We start from the raw sequence: 21683 nt of genomic DNA, 5'->3' as shown, positions 1-21683 counted from the left end.
TTGGCTCTGAAAAGGGCTGGACGCGGGTGTGGTCTCAGCGTTCGAACAGTGTACTCTGCTCGTCTTCAGGAAAATCATATACATTAGCGCAAGTGATCACAACAAAGCAGCTCCATAGCAAGATGAACTAAGACTGACTTATTAATCTTGAGGAACCCCAGGATTCCTCAAACCATCTCCAACTCGCTCTCCTAGACAGACCAATCACCTTCAAAATGAGAACGGTGCACCGCTTGCTTTGACACAAATATGTCACAAACCACAAAACGGGATTCTCCAACCATAAGTACCCCCTATGTCGTCCCAAAGTTCAACGGGGAAGTCACTGCGAATGACGGCAGACGATATCTGCTACGATGGGGCCCGACCTTGGTGATGGTTAACTTGCTTAAAGGGGGGGGGGGGGTAATGAAGACACATGTCTTGATCTGATTTAAGCATAATGCCTCCTCGGCAGTTGGAGCGCATAAGGATGTCTTTAAATGCACTGGACACCTTGTCAAAGAACAGTATTCTCTACACTTGTTGTATCCCAACATATGCATAAAATATCAAACCTGTTAAAATTTGGGCTCATTGGTCATTGTATTTTGAAGGAAAAAATGAAAGAAAAAACACCCTTGTTGTATTACTTTGTGCTTTTAGATGCATAATAAACGGCTTCAGCTGAAGTCATCTATTAATTGAGGGAGAAGTTACATCTTTCTCAAAAACTACGTTGCTTCAGTGGGAGCCGTTTCTCACAATGTTTTATACTATCAACAGCTGTCCATTGCTCGTTACAAAAGTAAGGTTTTATGCTAACAATTATTTTGAGTAATTACCAAACGTGTCCAGTGCCTTTAAGCATCCTACCACCTCGGCAGTTGGAGAGGATGCGGATAGTATGTCTTAAACTCTCACACTAACATCTTGGGAGAAAAAAAGGTCCGTGCTCTATGGCAATGAGCTCTCGTGGCTGCCTCACGGTTTATATAGAAATATAATCCGATCCTGCCACAATTAGTCGTGGTTTGATCAAATCGATCGTACGAGGCAGGAGGGCTAGCAGTTGACATTTCAGTCTTAGATGTTGTTTGACCGACCACATGTTACGTCAGGTCACCGGTAGTGAACGTGGCATGTCATCTTCTTCAGTCAACTATTTCCCTTTCCCTAAAGCAGAATGGTGCGTTTTTTTAGCTCCGCAAAATGTATCAGCTGCTACTCAAAAATCATCATTTGCTATCTCAATATTAACATTCATTGCGCACAAAACTTTCCAGTCAAAATATTTTGCTAAGCAAATTTTGTTAGAAGAAGTCAGTGTTATTTATAATTGTAATAAACCCATAGTTTTCGAGACTTGCAATTTACAGTCTATCGAGCCATAACCACATTTCAACATGAACATCAAAATCGTATATCAAATTCTATAAAATAAAAGGAAAAACTCACCTGTAAAAAAGTCATTTCAAACGGTGGTCGCGTTTTTTTTTTTTTTTTTTTTTTTTGAGATATTGACGACAATCTGGCGCGAGAGTGTCAACTTGGAAAGATAATTCCGTATTTTCAAACGTTTTCAACCCCTTATTCATAACGTCTTGAACCCGTGTTTTCAATTGTTTGTAAAGATCTCTTCACCATTTAATTTGTAACTTTTCAAGATTTGTTTTACAACGAGCAGATCTGGCACGCTCGTCAACCGGCGTCTCGAGATATGACAGCCTTACAACTGTTCGTCTACCCGGCATGAGGTCGATAGACAGAGCCGTCCCCCCAAGACAAGCATACAGATGAGACAAGATAAAAGACAGAAGAATAAGGCCAAATAAAAACAAAATACCAGAGAGCGTCCCATCCCTCATCCCTTTTTTGAGGCAGCATCCTTTTTTTATATATTTTATTTTGCCTTTTCCATTTTAAAACGACAAACTTTCCGTGTATTCTCATTAAACAAATGAAGAATTGGTGGCCAGTTTGAATTAAAATGCTTGGCGGCCGCCTTTGAAATAAATAAGAAAAGCAAAATAAAAAGGCCCTCATCCTCCTCTTTTTAGAAACCCGGACGATCAACTGGCATTTTGTTTACCCGGCCTAAAATGTCCTTGGACTGAAAAGTGCCTCATGAAAAGACACAGGAGAATTCCAGTATGCGGCAAATCAGCTTAAGCAGCCATTTATTTGCGTTGGTTGTTTGTTGTGTTGCCGAGTGCGTTATGTAAACGTGACTTCATTTATTGTGCTCCTTTTAACAATGGTAAGAAAGACTTGTACACTTATACAATTATAGCATAAGTAGGCCTTCAAGTCACTGAACAAAGGCGATGATTTTGGACAATGTCATTCATCATTGCGCACATGTCTGGAATTATTGAACTATTTTGCGGTCAGCATTAACACGGGGTGGCTCTTGCCGCGTATATTTTGAATTTGTATATGGTGAAAAACACAAAACACACAACCTCAAAATGCAAACACGTAAATTTTCCAGTGCACCCCAAGAAAAAAACATTCAGAGACGTGAAGCCCTGACAAAGGTTGAAACATGCCTCCCCAATCCACTGGAAAGCATATAATGCGCCACCCCATGCCCGAGTGAAAATAACTATTATGGATATCCTAGTCATCTAACCTTTACTTGAAAGGGACTGATCATTATGAAGATAAGCACCACACCTCAACCTACATTACGACAGGTGATGGAATTATGCCTTGTTTATAATTAAAGGGAAGGTATGCTTTTGATAAATACTCAAACAATTAACGACCAACCAAACTTACTCCAATAAGTTCTTCTGTTGATTGATTTTCGGCAATATCTCAAAAGCGCCACCAATGAAATGTTCATAGGTTAGTTTCATTTAGTTTCATTAGAGTCATCTTGGATAAAACAATGTGGACGGTTCCACAAAGTTATAGTTTACTTTGCCCTAAAGGCATGCAAGTATAGGTTTTTATGTCATGTCATTGCGGATGATTCGTGGTTATAGTAGACTATCACTGATAGTCACTGTCATTTAGAAAAAAATGTATAAGAAGAACAAAAAGAGATGATAGTCAATTGTAAAAAATTTCAAAACATATCTTGTCACTCCATTGTTTTTATATAGGACAAACCTGCGATGGGCCACTAGCCAGGAGTCTGTCTCTTAACATACTCTGCACATGTGCCAAATGCCATAGTTCTGTCATGAAATGCACATCAAGTTCAACTAAGGCCTATACACACCCCCAAAAAACACTGTTCACAAAGCTCGCAAAATGTGTGACAACAGGTTCAACTTTGTAGCTTACCTTTTGCAGACAGTGGCATATCACGTTAAGGTTGACTCCCATTTTAAGCCGTTCGTTCATCCCAAATTATCTCAACGAGTTGTTAAAGCATAGTAGTACGTGTTTTTAATCAACCATAATGACAAATGAACAAAGTGACTACACAGTGTAGTGAGTTGTGCGGTTAACCAGTTGAAGCGATGCCATTCATCTCAGGTTCGGACAATGCACCACGTTACTAATGTATTTAAGGCCATTTGCACATACAAGTGGGACAAACATAATATCACATCACAGTATGAGGTCATTCACCTCTTTATCGATCCTCATACATGCTTGTAGACACCGTTGAACAATGGTTCCTTTGACAAACTCACTTTCAACGACAGAACATGATGGGGTCGATCACCTTGGACACGATGTTGTACCATGGAGCTATGAGGTTGTACTGCAGCCAGCCTTTAGTCCCGTATTCACTGCGTATTCACTGCATATGATATTTTGAAACCTCTCGGTTTGCTGTTTTTTCAATTTACTGCAATTTGCTGGTGCCGTAATGCCTCGTTCCTCCTTAGCTTCGGAGCTACTAGCGTAAATATCTGTCAGTCTGGCAACCAACAAACCATCATCCACATCTTTAAAGACTGCCCTGACTTCAGACTACCAAATGGCTCGCAGGGACTCAGAGACCTTGATGAGGATACCATCAAGTGGCTTGAAGTCACTTAATTACCAATTTGACTTCATTCATCGCTCACTTGGTCCAGAGATCAAACGAAAGAGGAGAAGTCTGCAAGCTCTAACTCGAAGGCCTGGAATTACACACTCGTATGAGATTCGTGTTATTTTACTATTCACGATCGTGCTTGGTATTAACTGTACAAAACATGTCTGCACGATGTAACAGTGGATTGTTCGTCTCAAAGTTCAACCAGGCATAACAAACGAGACTAATATTTCATGTAAGAGCTGCTTTTTCCTCTCACTTTATTGCATACTATTACAAGGCTCAAAGGTAAACTAGAAACCAAACAGCGTCATAACAATGAGTATTGGATTCGTTCAAATACTTCAAGCACTCACCTCTGACCGAACACGCAGCAGTTGCCACAAACTACATTACACTTTTAAAACTGGTTTTCTATACCTTTGGGGGGTCGGTGAATTCGAATCTGAACTACTGTTAATTTACTTATACAATTTCTACTTAAAGCATTAATGAGCAGGATACCAGTTACAAGTTGTTAATGTGACATGGTATTTTGGCTGGTAGACTTATTCTGGTTAGCGTTGATGTTTTGCTTAGCTTGTTTTCGTGCTATCATAGACTCATCGGCTGCGTACGTGACATTTGAGTAGCCGGAAATTATTTCGAGAAACACCAAGTCACTCTTTTTCGAGACAGGCTATTTATAGATCATGCTTTCGAGACCCAATCTGCAAACCAAGTGAATCAAGTATTTCCCATGATTGGTTTGGAATTAATGTTGATTTAACCCCGGGGAAGGAAAGAGGGAGGGGCGTGCACAACGAGTAATTTGAAATAGAATTGCAGTTCTATTTTAAAGGGAGGAAAAGTGGAGATGCGAGACATTGAGTTGAAATTGTTGTTTCCCAATGTTTTAATGCTACACACAAAGTGAGAACAAAAGAGGTCCGCACAATGTATAGGGACGTGAAACACTATGTGGACTTACACACACGTCCACACAGGTTTACAGTGTTGAAGAATGGCAATTGTTAACGATACATACAAAGTTTGGACATGCGAACATGTACGCTTCGTTTTTGAAAGGGCAAGGGCACCAAGGCAATTTCTCCTAGGTATAAAGAGCACTCTGTGAAGAAATTGTAAACTTCTACTGTAGCATTTCAAGGGCACCAGGAGGCATGGACGCAATGCCTGTAACTATACAAATTAGGGCTCTCAGTACTTTCACTTGTTTTTGAAAATCATAGGAGGTCGAATACTTCTAAAGACTGTGACTCACTCGTGGACACGGGGCGTGTTCTCCGCAACAGGGCCCTTCGAAGGTTGAAAGTATTTTGAAAGTAAATGTTAACCCGGTGAGCTTACGTCAGTTCGGTAATTGCTTTGCTCCAGTCTCCTCCCGACACTTTCCGAAATCTCTGCCCCACGAACAAATAAAATGTCGTTTACACACGCCCCCACTCGATCATAAATACTGCAAATTCTGACCGGCTGTCTTTAAAATGCCGGTGTGCCAGGAAATTCTGTCCCACATCTGGCGAACTGTGTACAAACTTCTTCAGATAGCGCCCTCTTTTGAATCATTCTTCTTCAATCCATATTTTTGTTTTCATTTCAGATACATTTATTTCATGTCAACATCAATCACATTGTGATAACATTGTTCAGAAATCATATAAAAACTTAATCCAGTTAATAAAAAATAAATAGAAAATAGTTTGACATTAAAGGCAGTGGACACTATTGGTAATTACTCAAAATAATTATTAGCATAAAACCTTACTTGGTAATGAGTAACGGGGAGAGGTTGGAGGTATAAAACACTGTGAGAAACGGCTCTCTCTGAAGTGGAGTAGCTTTTGAGAAAGAAGTAATTTTACACGAATTTGATTTTGAGACCTCAGGTTTAGAACTTGAGGTCTCGAAATCAAGCATCTAAAAGCACACAACTCCGTGTGACAAGGGTGTTTTTTCTTTCATTATAATCTCGCATCTTCGATGACCGACTGAATTAAAATTTTCGCAGGTTTGTTATGTTATGCATATGTTGAGATACACCAAGTGAAAAGACTGGTCTTTGACAATTACCGATAGTGTCCAATGTCTTTAACATGAAGGAAAAAGAAAAAGCAACAAGTTTTTTTCCTCTTCCCTAAAGTCTTTCAGTGAAGTGGAAATACATGAACAGTAGTGAGAGAGAGAATCAGAAAGCACATAGAAAAAAAGAAAGGGGCAACAAATTAATAGAAAGACAAAGGGGGTGGGGGTTGGAGGAAAACCGTTATATTATAAGACATGATAAAACCCTCACCTCAAATCGAAGCAGTTCCTTTTCCCGCTCTTTATATGCAGCATCCTCAGACTGGCTAACCTGTAGCCCGCCCTCATCGTCCATCCCTGACGCTCCTCCATTCAGCATCTCAGCCCTCTTCTCAGCCACCTTGCATTTTTGTCTTTCTTCAGCAAGCTGCGTCTCTAGAGTGGCTATCCGGTCTTTAAGACACCGCTGGAAGTTGATATAATAATAATAACATATGTTAAATTTGTAATATATATTTTGAAGTAGAAACAAACTGCTGTGGATAAGTAGAGAAAATAAGTTTTAAAAAATGGCCCTTGCAACCAATTTCGGTAAAACTTAACGGTCACTATTGGTAATTACTCAAAAAAGTTATTATGACATCAAACTTGCTTTTTAGTAACGAGTAATAGGTAGAGGTTGATAATATAAAACACTGTGAGAAACGGCTCCCTCTGAGGTGACGTAGTTTTCGAGAAAGAAGATTTCCATGAATTTGATTTCGAGACCTCGGATTTAGAATATGAGGTTTCGAAATCAAGCTTCTGAAAACATACAACTTCGTGTGACAAGGGTGCTTTTTCTTGTATTATTATCTCGCAAATTCGACGACCGATTGAGTTCAAATTTTCACAGGTTTGTTATTTTATGCATATGTTGAGCTACACCAACTGAGAAGACAGGTCTTTGACAATTACCAATAGTGTCCAGTGTCTTTAAGGTTGCTTTTTTTAGTTCTTCTGTGTCCTTAAAGGGATGGTACACGTGTGGTAGTACTTGCATTGTGGAGCTGTTGATAGTGTAAAACATCGTGAGAACTGGCTTCCTCTGAAGTAGCATATATTTTAACAAAGAGGTAATTTCTCATTAAAACAATAAAATACTTCTAGCTAGAAGTCTTTTATTCCTATCTGAATAAGCAAACAAATTCGTCCAACAAGGGTGTTTTTTCTCTCGTCATTTCCTAGCAACTTCGATGACCAATTGAGCCCAAATGTTCACAGTCTTGTTATTTTACGCTTATGTTGGGCTTTGACAATTACCAAACGTGTACCTTCCCTTTAATACACACCACCACAAGTTTGACATTACACTCACCTCAAAATTCACAGCCACTTCCGGAGTAGCCTCCTGCTCAACAAATACATCATCGGTAGCCTCAGCAACCTCACTTCGCTGTACCTCACCCTCTGCCCTCTGTACCTCACCCTCATCCTCTCTAGACACCGAGCATGCCCGTTTGAGGTCGGTCTGCAGCCCCTCAGACCTCTCCTCCGATATACGGATGCGCTGCAGCAAGAGGTCCCGCTCTTTGGTGACATTGGTGAGGCGAAGCTGGAGGTCTTGTTGGAGCTTGGAGGATTCGGAGCGGAGCTGCTCGGCTTGTTGGCGGGTCTGGAAGAGCTCCTTCTCCTGTTGTTCTTGGGTAACCTCCTTGCTCTTGACAACTAAAATAAGATCCCCTGTGAAGAAAACACGCAAAATATTAGCTTTTAATCAAACAAGATTAACAATTACAAAAAAATGAATACCTGGAACGTAAATCAAAGTTTCGTTCTATTTAAAGTGTCAATGATTCCGGCCGGATGATACAAAATAACAATATAATAACGAAGTCTCATAAAGCGCACAAATCCACCGAAGGTTCTCAAGGCACTGTAACAAAAGAAGGGTAAAACAAAGTGGGAAGGGACCAACAAATAATCATAAAAATAATATGTGAATTTCCAATATTGTTTAATATGAGAAGTAAATGGACCGTATAAAATTCACACTGGAGGAAATTAATGAACTTGACAAAGAAATAAACTTAGGGTGTACATGCAATCAGCTGAGTTTAGAATTGTTGCAGGGGTTTTGTAGAACCAACTGAACCGAAACAAAACGCTGGTGCAGTGAATGTTCAGATGACATACAAGCATGAAGGTTTAATTGAGATGGGCAGCTACTAAAAGTGAACATGTGCTCACCACAAGTATCGAATGCTTTCATAAAAAATGAAACATAAGAAACGAACTGATCTTCATGAAACGGCAGCTGGGAATACATTTAACACACAGTCTACTTCGCAGCAGTGTATTGAAAAATTCCGTAACACATTATTTCGAATATAAGAATAATACACGGCTGTTCTATGTTCAAACGGCGATCTGGTATCGACGCTTCAAATACCAAATTAGATTTCTGGCGTGTTAATACTTCTTGACGAAATAGCCGTAGGGTGATGCTTTAGCATTAAGAGCGATATCTCTACGGCATTTGAGGTGTATCTGATAAGACATATTTTGAGCATTCTTGACTGGAGACGCATCTTCTCGATACAGGGAGGAGTAATTTGTGACACACATTTCTACAATTAAATCCAGCCGCCTCCCCGCAGTGACGTAACCATATCTAACCATAAGTATTAAACACATCATGTCTGTGACGTCACCCCGCTATGCATGACGGGAAATATTCTTGAAAAATTGACATGACAGGTTTCCCCCGGGAGCAACAAGATGGACGGATTTGATCATGCGAGGGCGGGCTTTATTGTGAAGGGCACGGCTGGCTCATTGGCCCAATGATAATATTATAAGGTCATCGAATGAGTCCAATGTGTTTCACAGCTCTATAAATAGCAACATGCATTCAAGATGTCATTTCATATACAATCTCTATAGATGGATTTCAATAAATGTCATTGGCCGCCATTCATTGGCTGAGAGTCGTGCGAATCGGGTACACGCGTGTGCATTTTCCATTGTTTTACATCAAAGATGGCGTTCAGTGACGAATACTGCAATCTATCTATAGGGAAGAAGAGCTTCAATGTTCATGTTATACTGATATCGTAATAGTGTTTCATTTCCCACGAAATTTACCCTTTCTGTGTCCCGGGGAGTCTGACCCAGAATATCACATTTCAGTTTGACCCGGAATCTGTGTGTGAATGACCCAGGAAATGAGGTCAAACTGACGAAGATTCTAGTTTGTAAGACCAGTTTCCAGGTCGGCCTGACCCAGCCATTGGTCAGGTTCCCTTGGATCCGAAACTGGGTCACTCCTGACCTTGCAAATTTTTTAGTGTAAAACTACAAACAACTTTCCATAAAGCTGTCATAGCTAACTTTGTGTCCATGGAAAGTATACCCTTCTGCATTAAATTTACAGTCTTCAGGCAGAAACTGTTTCTGTCACAAAATCAGCAGTGTGAAAACTTCCAACACTCTTCAAAAAGCTGGCACTGCTAAGTGATTTTGTTGACCCTAGAAAGTACATTCTTTTACACCAAAACGTTTGCAGTTATAGGTACGGTGTTTCACTGCATCACAGTTCGGGGGATTCAAAACGGATGGTTGTGCATGTTGCGCATGAAATTCCAATAACTATTAAAACTAAAGCATCAAGTCCATACAATACAAAGACAAATCGACTTGTACAAGGAATGCTATAAAATGAACACTTTAACTGTTAATTTATTTTTTTAAATTAACAAGTTTTAATAAAACTGTAAAAAAAATGTTTTTCATAACACCCTATATAGGTCAAACCTTAAACGTGTTTTTGCATTACAATTGGCGAATAATCTTTAAAAATGCACTTCAAATGCTTTAACAATTAGATCTACGATCCGTCAACTTTACATAACAGGCAGGGCATTCAAAGCCCATTCTTCTTAAGAAAGAACTTTAATAAAATAACATATGAGATAGAATTGGCTCATTTCGTTCAATCAAACATCCATTGGTGGTTTACTTATTAAAGCCAAAAACATCGAAACTTGCGACCAGCTTTAATACACGACACATCAATTTTCAATTCACTCCAAATGATCTGTATTATCAATCTGAATTTTCAATTATAAAACCACCGGGGAATCCAACTGCGCAAATTTCAATTAATTTGGGCTGACCAAAGAATAATTTACCGGAGTGAGATTTGGACCTCTGGATTAGCGCGCAACAAATTGTTGAGGAAGAACTGTTCAAATAATTAACCACGTGATCGTCGTTTGAATGTTTATTTAGTCAGCCTTGTCAGCACCATTATCTCAATTTGAAATTAGCCTTTTGCACAATGTTGTCAATTCCACAGCCACTGAAGGAAGAAAGCTCTGTCAATGTTTAAGCACAGGGCCCAATTTCATGGCTCTGCTTACCGTAAGCACAGAATCGGCGCTTACCGTAAGCACAGAATCGGCGCTTACGGAAGCAGGGAATTCTGTGCTTACGGCAAGCGTATTTCACGGGTTAGCGGTGAATTTTGTCTTCTGCGCGTGCGTACTCCCCGTTACTAGGCATTCTAGGCTTACAAGGCTAGCGCAGAAATTCGGCGCTTGCACGTAAGCGGGGAATCGTGATCGTAAGTGCAGAATTCGGCGGTAAGCAGAGCCATGAAATTGGGCCCTGATTGTGAGCGACGGTAATACACGGACGAAGGTGACGGAAGATGAGCAATGACAATTATTTGCGAGCAACTGATGAAATTCATTTGGAAAATAAAGAAGTTTCTGAGCAACTTTAATCATACGTTTACCGGTCAGGGATGTTATACTATTATGTTATAGGGATATTGCTGTATATACTGACACTCTTACTCGCTTTGAATACAAATTACCTAACTTTGAAGGTTTGGCAAATCTGCTGCTTCAATCAAACAATCGAAGTTTGCGTTTTTACTATGAACTTCGTTTAAACGTTAACTGTCGTAATTATTTTCTTCAGTATTTTTTTCAAATGGGAAGTTGCAGAAGAGGGCAACACACCGAATAATAATTCAGAGATGTATGCAAATGTATGCAAATCATAATGCAAATAATCAAACCTGTCTACTGACTCCTTACTGCAGATCACTCCACTTCGAAAAGAATAATTATGGTAAAGTTAATATTGAAAGATCATGCAGAATGTAATTTTCAAGGTGTTATCCCAAATTCAATCGCCACAACTAATAGCTTACTCGAACTATTCTGTTAAAAGCTAATAATTTTTATCATATCTTTTAACAAATATGTAATAAGGTTCAACTGGAGGGAGCTCATCTAATGTTCCAAGAAAAATTTAAGTGAGAAAATAGAATAAGCTGTTGCAAACTGCTAACCAATCAAAAGGACCGATGGTATTAATGCAAATAATAGTTACTGGTCTGATGTTTCGACCCTATTGTTTTAAGGAATACAACCACACAATTCTCTAAACTTTGCAAAAAAAGAAATAATTTGCAGGTGAGAAGCTACAAACCTAGTTCATCCTGTAGGGTGGTAATCTGACTCTGTAGGACGTGAAGTCTCTCATTGTCAACCTCTGACGTCGTTGATGATGTAGACTCCTGTCTGGAAACTGGTTCTGACTTTCTCTCCTTCTCAACGAGCACCTTCTCGATTGCTACCTTCTCGGCTAACGTCTTCTCTGTTGCTTCCTCTAGTCGATCATTAAGATCTTCAAGACTGATCATCTTCCTTCTCATAGAATCTGCCTCCGTCTTCAAAAGAGCAATCTGGGATCTCAGCTTATGCTCCGTACCTTTGACCTTGCCCTTCCCATGATCCTTCGCTCCTGCAATCTCACTGAGCTTGCGCAGACTCTCTGTCTCAAGCTGGAGACTACGATTTTCGAACTCTGCCTCGACCAGGCGAAGCTTGAGGGAAGCTACGACTGTATCGGTTTGCATATGCCGGGGGCGAGCGTCGTCCTGCCCCTCGGGTGATTCTTTGGTATCGGAGGTTGGGTACAAGGTGTTCAGTTCCTCGAAGGTCTCCAGTTTGACACGGAGAGCCTCGTTCTCACGGAGAACACCTTCAAGCTGTCGCTTGAGGGTGCTAACCTCAGCTGAGATCTTCTCTTCGGTTGGACGGGAAGTGTCTGGTTCAGTGTCGACATCTTTGCTTTGGGATGATGATATTCCTACACAAAATGATGCAAAAGTAATATGGAATATTATAATGAAGACTTTTCAAGCAGTTGTCTCACAAATGTGCTTTAATTCTCACAAGGGGCCATGGCAGCTTTAAAAGGCACTGGACATCTTAAATAATTTTCAAAGACAAGTACTATCACTTGGTGTATCCCACCATTATGCCCAACAAAACAAATCTGTGAAAATTTGGACTCAATCGGTCATTGAAGCTGCAAGAGAATAATGAAAGAAAAACACCCTTGTTGTACAAGTGTATGTGATTTCAGAAGCCTAATAAAAGGCTTCGGGTCTGAGGTCTTTTAATATTTCAGTGAGAACCTCTTTTTCACGGACTGCGTTTTATACTTCAGAGGGAGCCGTTTCTCACAATTTTTCCTGCTACCAACAACAGCCCTCCATTCCTCGTTACCAAGTAAGATTGTATGGCAAAACTTATGTTGAGTAATACCAATAGTTTCCAGTGCCTTTAAGATCTAAATTGATATCCAGAATACAGTGTGACTCGCCAAGACTCAGCACCCCATGGAGCAAAATTATCGCAGACAAACTTAGAAGTGAGCCTGTCAGATGGAGCTTGACTACTTATCTCCCTAATCGGTCAATGGATGAGATATCCAAAGCCCTAATCCTGAAGTTTCTTTTCCAATGAAGAGGAAGAATCTAGTTATCCGGCTGTTATTTTATGAATCATAGGAAACGGGGATGGCATGCCTTGACTTTCTTTATCGGGAAGGTTATAGCGATGAAAAGTCAACACTTTTATGAAGTGTAAAATAATAGTTGAACAAACTCGGTAATTTTTTTAGCTAAAACGCCTCGAGGAGTTTTTCCAAAAATAGCTCAGAAAGGATGCAAAATGACATTTTTATAGTTCTAATGCAGCTATTAAATCGAACACACTTTAGCGTAAAGGCAAGTCCTCCACACAATAATTATGTTGATCCTCTTCTCTGAGTATATAATTAGAAATGAAAGAATTCAAACTGAAGCATGACTATCATCAGCATTTTTGAAATTTTGAAATTTTTGCCTCGAAACCTGAACGCGAAGTTTACGTAACTGCAATATAAATTAATTATGTTCAAATTTGCTATACAAAATGTACGGACTGTTTTGCAAAAATCTGATTTTGCTATACATAGTAAGTAGTTTAAGACGACATCGGTCTCTGTACACCACAGACACAATATGGGACAGCCAGCTCGAGTCTTTAAACGCGTTGCTACTTTCGTCGGAGCAACTTAGGCAACTTTTTGGTGGATACATGATCTAAATAAAAAGACTCAAATAATTAAAGCATTATTTTGTAAGACTACTGGAAACGGAAGTCATGTTTTCATCAATTGGATAACGTTGTATCTACAGTGTATCTGTAGTTATCGTAATTTGTTTCAATGTCCGAATGACTAATAACATGGCATATGAAACGAAGGAAATCCCTTTAACCAAGAAGCATCATGACAGCTGATTAAAAAACAAGTAAGCTCATAGAAAAGTTGGAAGTTTTGTTTTACAAAGTTCCTAATGACACTGAACACTAATGGTAATTGTCAAAAGACCAGTCTTCTCACTTGGTGTATCTCAACATAATGTGCACAAAATAACAATCTGTGAAACTTTGAGCTAAATTGGTCATCGAAGTTGCGAGATGATAATGAAAGAAAAAACATCCTTATCAAATACTTGATTTCGGGACCTCAAAATCTAATTCTGAGGTCTCGGAATCAAATTAAAATATTTTGGTGGAAAATTACTTCTTTCTTGAACACTACGTTACTTCAGAGGGAGCCATTTCTCACAATTTATTTTATTTTATACAACATCCAACAGCGCAAGCGCTAATTACAGGATTGATACAAATATTAATATTAAACATTATAAAAACAGCCAAATTTAACAATGTGTTATAACATCAACAGCTCTCCTTTGCTCGTTACAAAGTAAGTTTGTATACAACTATTATAAGTAATTAGTGTCCACTGCCTTTTTCATGAGATATCATTTACACAATAACTCGTCTTTACCTGTTTCTGCACCAGTAGATGAGCTGGCCGCTGTCGGCCGATCGAGGGCGCCTGTCATCTCCTCGTTCTTCATCTCAAGCTCGCGCATCTTTCTGCGCATAACCGTTGCCTCCTGTTCTACCAGCATGAGTTGTAGTCTAAGTTCAGCCTCTTTCTCGGTCGAAGCACCTCGGACATTCTCGGATTTCATCCCCTCCTCTAAGGTTCCAAATCTCATCTTAAATCTGAATTTAAAAAGTTTAATGATGACGTTTACAAACACAAATCAAAATTTTTATAAATCCGTACTACATTTTGGACACTACTTGTGCAACAAGGGTGTTTTTTCTGTCACTATTCTTACGCATTTTTAAAGTTTGTTATTTTATGCATTATGTTCGGATACACAAAGTGTGAATACTGGTCTTTGAAAATTATCAATTGGCTTTAAAGGCATGGTATACTTTTTGTAAATGCAAAACCAGTATTGTCTCTGGGTGTATTACAACTTATTATGCGGAAAACAACAACTCTGTGAAAATGTTGGCTAAATTTGTCATCGAATTTGCAACAGAATAACAAAAAGAAAAATACCTTTGTTGGGGGTGCATAAAATGTTGTGCATTGAGATGCCTTAGAAACCTATTCCAGATTAAACAATTTTTGGAGGTATTATCTCTTTCTCTTGACAATACTTAAAAGGAGTGGTTTCTCACAATGTACATACTATCGGCCGCTATTCAGTGCTCCTTACCAAGTACCAAGCACATGTTAGGGTTTCTATTCACCGTGTAGAGTACTTACTAACCCAAGGTGTACCCTGCCTTACACCGTCCTATTTTTCACATCGCACTGAATCACTCAGATCATGATCACACTGAATCACTCAGATCATGATCATTTTAATGCAACTTCTCTCGCAACTCTTTCGTTGCCAATGACAACATGAAACAGTCCCTTTCAGTGGGACGCCCGCTATCGTCTTACAAGTGTCCCCGACCAATGCCTCAATTGTTCCCAGTGACTATTCTGAATAGCCCATATTACCTCTCAAGTTCAAAGTCTAGCGCCTCCTTCTCCTGCTCTACCCTGGATAAACTCTTACGGATGGCGTTAGCCTCCTCCTCAAGCAGTTGCATTTGATTCTGTAGATCACGCTCTCTTTCCGTAGACTCCTCCAAGTCGTTCAGTAGTGACGACACGTCATATTCAACCTCAGAGTCCGAATCGGAAGACGTGGATGATGCTCTGAGGACTTGGATCTGTGGGAGCAAGTTTAATTATGAATTATGAAAGCTCCTGAGTCCCTAAACCATTTCCAGCTCAGGCTGACTCAAAAGTTTGTTTTGTGTTTGTTTGGGTTTTTTTCTTCTGTTTTTTGTTGTTGCTGTTTTGTTTTTGTTTTTCATTTTGACCCATGTCTATAGGTCATTTTGACTCAGATTCCGCGTTTTACTGACCCATAAATAGTTCAGGGCCCACGGGACCCGAATCCGGTTCAATTCTTTCCCGGAGATTTTAGAAACAAACACATCACTTAAAAACTACACATCGTTGTTTTGAAGCATTGAGGCCGATTTGAGTACATCTCCGTCAACACTTTATTAAATTAAACACCATTAGGTAATTTGATGGCCTAAATACTGAAGGCTTTGCAGCAGGATATGGAGTCCGCGCATCCACCTTCTCCTTAAAGACACTGGACACTATTGGAAATTACTCAAAATAATTATTAGCATAAAACCTCACTTAGTAACGAGTAATTGGGAGAGGTTGGTAGTGTAAAACATTGTGAGAAACAGCTCCCTCTGAAGTGCCATAGTTTTCGATAAAGAAGTAGTTCTCCACGAATTTGATTTCGAGACCTCAAGTTTAGAATTTGAGGTCTCGAAATCAAGCATCTAAAAGCACACAACTTCGTGTGACAAGGGTGTTCTTTTCTTTCTTAGTTATCTCGCAACTCCGACGTCCAACCGAGCTCAAATTTTCAGAGGTTTGTTATTTTATGCATATGTTGAGATACAGCAAGTGAGAAGACTGGTCTTTGACAATTACCAATAGTGTCCACTGGCTTTAAAGGCACTGGACACTTTTGGTTATTGTCAAAGACCAGGTCTCACTTGATAACGAATCTGTACAGTTTGAAAATTACGAAAGAATAAAAACCCTTTTTGCACACATTTGTGTCATTTCAGATGCATACTGAACAACTATGCCTGAAGTCTTTTATCATTTTAGTGAGAAATTACCTCTTTCTCAAAAACTACGTTTCTCACAATGTTTTATACTATCAATAGCTCTCCATTGCTCGTTACCAAGTAAGTTGTTATTTTCAGTAACAACTAATAGTGTCCACCAGCAGGATTAATCCTATATTGAGTTTAGGACGATCTCGTACTCATCCTCACTAAGAATGTCATTGCGTCCTAAACGTTTATGGTTAAGGATCTTAACTCATCATCAGTCTTAAGATTAATATTTGGTGAAGTCGACGGCAGCGCCTTTAAAAAACATGAGGTCATTTGATGGCCTAGATATTGAAGGCTTTGTAACAGACTCCTATAATCCTCCTCCTTAATCTTAAACATACTGACCTTGGCTTTGAGTTTCTTGGAGGCGTCTGCGTCGTGTGACTGCTTCAATTTTCTCCGGATCACGTCAACCTGACGAAAGATACGACAAAACAGAAGATGAAAGGACGGTGTGATTACCACAGCATTGGAAACAGACTCAGACGCACTATAGTTAATTTGGCACCAGAGAGACTTAACACAGTGAGTACAGTCACCTTCACTATAAAGAGCACTGTTTATATAATGAGGTTCTTCTTATAGAAATCTCTTGAAAAAAAGTTCTTTAGTTTGTGTGCAACCAAGAAAATACACCGTCCACCGTCCAGTGCAACTCCGATGACCAATATTTGAGCAAAAACGTTCAAAGATTTCTTATTTTATCCACGTTGGGATACACTAAGTGAGAATACTGGTATTTGACAATTGTCAAAGGTGTCCATGCCTTTAAGCTAGAGCCAATCACATAAAGTTCAAAGCTTTTTATAGAGAACATCCTTCAGTCAGAACAGCTCAATTAACCACATACCCATGTTGCAACCCTCAGTAGAATCACATACCAGTGTTGCAAACTGGACTACTTTGGTGTTGTCAAAGACCAGTTTTCTCACCGAATGTATCCAAACATGCATAAAATCACAATGTGTGAAAATTTGGACTCAATTGGTTATAAGAGTTGCAAGAGAACAATGAAAGAAATAACACCCTTGTTGCACTTTGTGTGCTTTCAGATGCAAAGGAATCAGGCTTGAAGTATTTTATTATTTGAGTGAGAAATTACTTCTTTCTCAAAAACTGCGTTACTTCACAGGGAGTCATTTCTCAAAATGTGTGATACTTACAACAGCTCTCCCTTGTTGCTCGTTACCAAGAAGTTGCTAGGCTAACAAAATAATTGAATAATTACCAAAAGTGTCCAGTGCCTTTAACAAAACATGTAAATGACTAGAGGGTAGTGTCAATCCTGTTTTCGAGAAAAACAAATTTTTCAGCAAGATGAAATTGACCTTGGAAAGTTAACCTAGGATTATATCATCAATGCGTAAGTGCGATTTCCGTGACACATTTAAATCACTGTAACCCATGGTTACACAGTAAACAATTTGTTTTAAAGGCATTGGACACGCTTGGTAATTTTGTCCAAGACCAGTATTCACACTTGGTTTATCCCAACGTATGCATAAAACAACAAACCTGTAAACATTTGGGCTCAAATGGTCATCGAATTTGCAAGAGAATCATGCAAGATAAAACAACATTATTGCATTACTTTGTGTGCTTTCAGATGCATAATAAAAGGCTTCAGCTGAAGTATTTTATTATTTAAGTGAGAAATTATTACTAATATCAACAGCTCTTCCTTGCTCGTTACCAAGAAAGTTTTTATTTTAAGTAATTACCAGTAGTGTCCAGAACCTTTAATGACTAGAAAGACTAGATCCCATAGGTTTTACCATAAACAGACAAACAAGTTGAGGCATGCATTACTCAGGCTACACTAGAAATGCAGCTGCGAGAGCAGTCGATAATGTGAGGGAAATGAAGTTAGACAAATTACCGTAGTCCAGATAGCGAGAGAGAAAGTGCGCCAGAACTATATTTGACCGTTTGGCTCATTTACAAATACCAAGCCAGAATTGATCGAGTTTTTTAATACAAGTGTGGGAGCCACACTGTTTTAGAAATATAACACTAAATTTAGATTTTAAAAAAATAAAAAAAGCTATTTGATTCAAAGTAATCGTGACCTGATCAAGACGAATCAGGTTAGTAAGTTCAGGTTTTATGATGAAAAACGAATAATAACAAAGACCTGGGAGATTGTCTTGTTTTAGAATGAAACTAAAAACTAAATTCTTATCGTGGTCCTTGCTCTGGTTACAACACAGACACAATCACCGGAAGAAAAAAAACACCGGTAAAAAATATGGCGCCCTCTGGAGGAGCTCCTAGTGCGAAGTATGACGTCACAGTGGTACGTAGGTTGTCACATCGGTCGCTCAAGGAATGCATTGGTAAAAGTTAGTACAAATTTACCCTGAAACCAATGATCCAATATCATAATATACGTGCAAAAATAATACAGGTGCAGCCTGTAACTCTCAGAAGTTTTAAAATGGTATAAGTCAGGCTGGTCAAATCATTCTTGTCTGCGTTGATCGTTTTTGTTATTATATCGGGAACCAAAAGTCTGTTTGCAACTCGACATTAACAGAGCCGTGTATTGAGGGAGTTGCGACAACTTGTGATTATACAAGCCATGCTGTGTCAAAACTAAATAAAACACGTCATGAGCGAATGCATGGTACCAGACTAGTCTGCCCATTGGGTTGTGTCCATTGGGTTGTGCTGCATTTAGACCGAAACATGGCGTCAAGCAGCCACGTGACAGAATAAAACTGGTCTCTCAATAAACAGCTATTGGCACATGGTGCAACTGATTCGTGAATGCTTCTAAGACCTAATCAACCATTTTAAGACATTTAAGACTTTATATCACAACTTCACCGAAAAAACACCAACACTTATTACTATTTCAACACCGATAACAAAAAAATACTTAGCCACAATTTGGTACTTACTTCTGTCCTATGAAGCTGCATGCGAGTAAAGGGAAAAATAATACACATGAATTTCATTGGAACTAATATTGGGATACCGGTACAAAGGTTGCCTACGAAGCAATTATGACTGTATCTAAAATTAGCGGCTGTGACTGCAGCTGTTGTCAACAAGCCCTTAGCAGTGATCTATAGCCGCAGTCAGAGTCGCTAGTTTGATAAACAGCTTCAGTTTCATGCAAATGAATTGGAAGGGATAAAATATTATCAGTTTATTATACTGTTACATCTCCAATTACTGAAGAACTACTATCATGAAAGAAGTTCATCAGGCTGGTAAAAGTACGAACTTTCACACATATAGGACCCCCTCATACCCCCAAGTTCCACCCCGAGGGAGGACACAATCGGCCAAACCACCATCCAGTGGCCGTAGCAGGAAACAGCGCCACCAACCGACTGGTGGTGCCTCGTTCTGAGGATGACTAGTGAAACTAGTCGAAACTTTAACAAAAATTACGTGAGTATTTGGCTGTGTTTCATTGAAAATTCATTTATTAAGTTAAAGAACTACTGTATCGCACAATGCATGAGTGTTGAATTCCATGGTACATAATGGTTGACTAGACTTCCAAATGAGTCGTTCAAGTGCGCATAACGTTGCTGGTCAGTAGTCGCCTAAAAAAAAATGTTCGCGTTCGAACTTGCTCCTAATCTCTCCAAACCCTACCACAGAAATGCAAATATTGGCCCACTTTGGTGATAGGGTTAAACATTGACAACATCACGATTGCAGAGCTTGATTTCAGCAACCAAAGTATGCAGAAATGCTCCGAGTTACTCACTGATAAGAATCCGTAATGCATTGCTTTAGTCTGACTGTTCTACAGTCCTGTCAGATTTTTAATTAATGGCTGTGTAAGCTTTCAGGGAACCTTAAAGGCACTGCACACTTTTTGTAAAATTGTCAAAGATTAGTATTCTCACTTTGTGTATCCCAACTATGCATTAAACAACAAATCTGTGAAAATTTGACTCAATCGGTCATCGAAGTTGTAAGAGAATACTGAAAGCAAAAACACCCTTGTTGCATTACTTTGTGTGCTTTCAGATGCATAATAAAAGGCTTCAGCTGAAGTTTTTTATTACTTGAGTGAGAAATTTCCTCTTTCTAAAAAAATAAACTACGTTACTTACTTCAGAGGGAGCCGTTTCTCACAATGTTGTATACTATCAACAGCTCTCCATTGATCGTTACCAAGTAAGTTTTTCATACTAACAATTTATTTAAGTAATTACCAATAGTGTCCAGTGCCTTTAAACACTAAATAACAAACTAAATAGAAGCAACGTGAACCTTAACTGATCGTATCGCGGTGTTGCGAGTAAATTACATTGGAGTTACAAAACCGTTGCGACTAAGAGATTGCTTATTCCTGGATGGTCAAACAAAATGCCATCCCATTGAGTAAAATGGTGTGCTGGGAATTTGAAATATTTAACTTTATTTTAAATATATATTTAAACAAAATACTGGCAACTACACAACAATCATGCTGATATTAGACCGAAAATGCACTTGTCACATGCGTTGTACGGTATGCCTCGCGCGCAATGTTTAAAATTTAAAAAAATATAATATTTGTTTCCATATTTCATTTCTTTTAAGATCCGTTGGTATGTTCAATTTGCTTGAGTGATATTTGAAACTAACCAAAGTATAGTTGGCCTACTACTATCTTTAGTGGAATGGTATGGACAATATTGCTGGAAAAGTCTGGAGGGGAAATGACGTTATCTTCTCCTTTGAGGAAAAAAGGACATCTGCAGAGTCCCCTACAGTGTATTCAACAGTGGTGTGTTTCCGGTATAGTACCCTGACTCACACAGGCTAACTTAAACGAATATTGTGTCTGGATTAACGGGGAACTGGTCATTGTTAAGTGCGGAAATTTCATCAACGCTGCGAGTTGTTCGCTTGAACTTTAAATAATAAATTGTGTTAGGCCTGCGGGGGAAATAAATTGAATGACAAGACATAAAACGATCGAAGGATACCAGCAGGAAATTGATATTTATTTGGATAATAAAACAAGTCATCGTTGCGGGTTTGTTTTCTTCCTGGAGACAATATTCTTAGATGTTTTTTTTTAACTGGTGAGGAGCGATAACTAGATATGGGTTAACCTTGGCCAAAACATGAACAAACTTTGTAAATTTGTACGCATCACTTCAATGATTGAGTTTAACTAAATGGGTATTTTTTGACCTGATGAGTTATGTATTTTAATGTACTTTTCTTTAATATTTGTTTTGCTTAAGCTGGTGAGGTTTGGTAAAATGTGTTTACCTTTAAGCCAAAAATAAATAACCTTTATAGGC

At 39.0% G+C, this 21683-nt stretch overlaps 1 protein-coding gene across 1 annotated transcript in view; it reads right to left on the bottom strand.

Annotated features, from left to right (window-relative positions):
* LOC117301090 (rootletin-like) overlaps window positions 1-19379 on the bottom strand; it is a 48894-nt gene extending 29515 nt beyond the window's left edge. The window contains exons 1-7 of the mRNA XM_033784973.1: window positions 19323-19379; window positions 16765-16833; window positions 15218-15432; window positions 14192-14415; window positions 11492-12154; window positions 7365-7729; window positions 6279-6473 (exon numbers count right to left, since the gene is read on the bottom strand). Of these exons, the coding sequence (XP_033640864.1) occupies window positions 6279-6473; window positions 7365-7729; window positions 11492-12154; window positions 14192-14415; window positions 15218-15432; window positions 16765-16833; window positions 19323-19379 (1788 nt within the window). The remainder of the gene's footprint in view (window positions 1-6278; window positions 6474-7364; window positions 7730-11491; window positions 12155-14191; window positions 14416-15217; window positions 15433-16764; window positions 16834-19322) is intronic.
* Window positions 19380-21683: the final 2304 nt, after the last annotated feature.

Source organism: Asterias rubens, chromosome 16 (genome assembly GCF_902459465.1).
Source record: "Asterias rubens chromosome 16, eAstRub1.3, whole genome shotgun sequence".
In the NCBI taxonomy this organism is placed as follows: domain Eukaryota; kingdom Metazoa; phylum Echinodermata; class Asteroidea; order Forcipulatida; family Asteriidae; genus Asterias; species Asterias rubens.
This window is presented reverse-complemented; position numbering and strand designations above follow the sequence as displayed.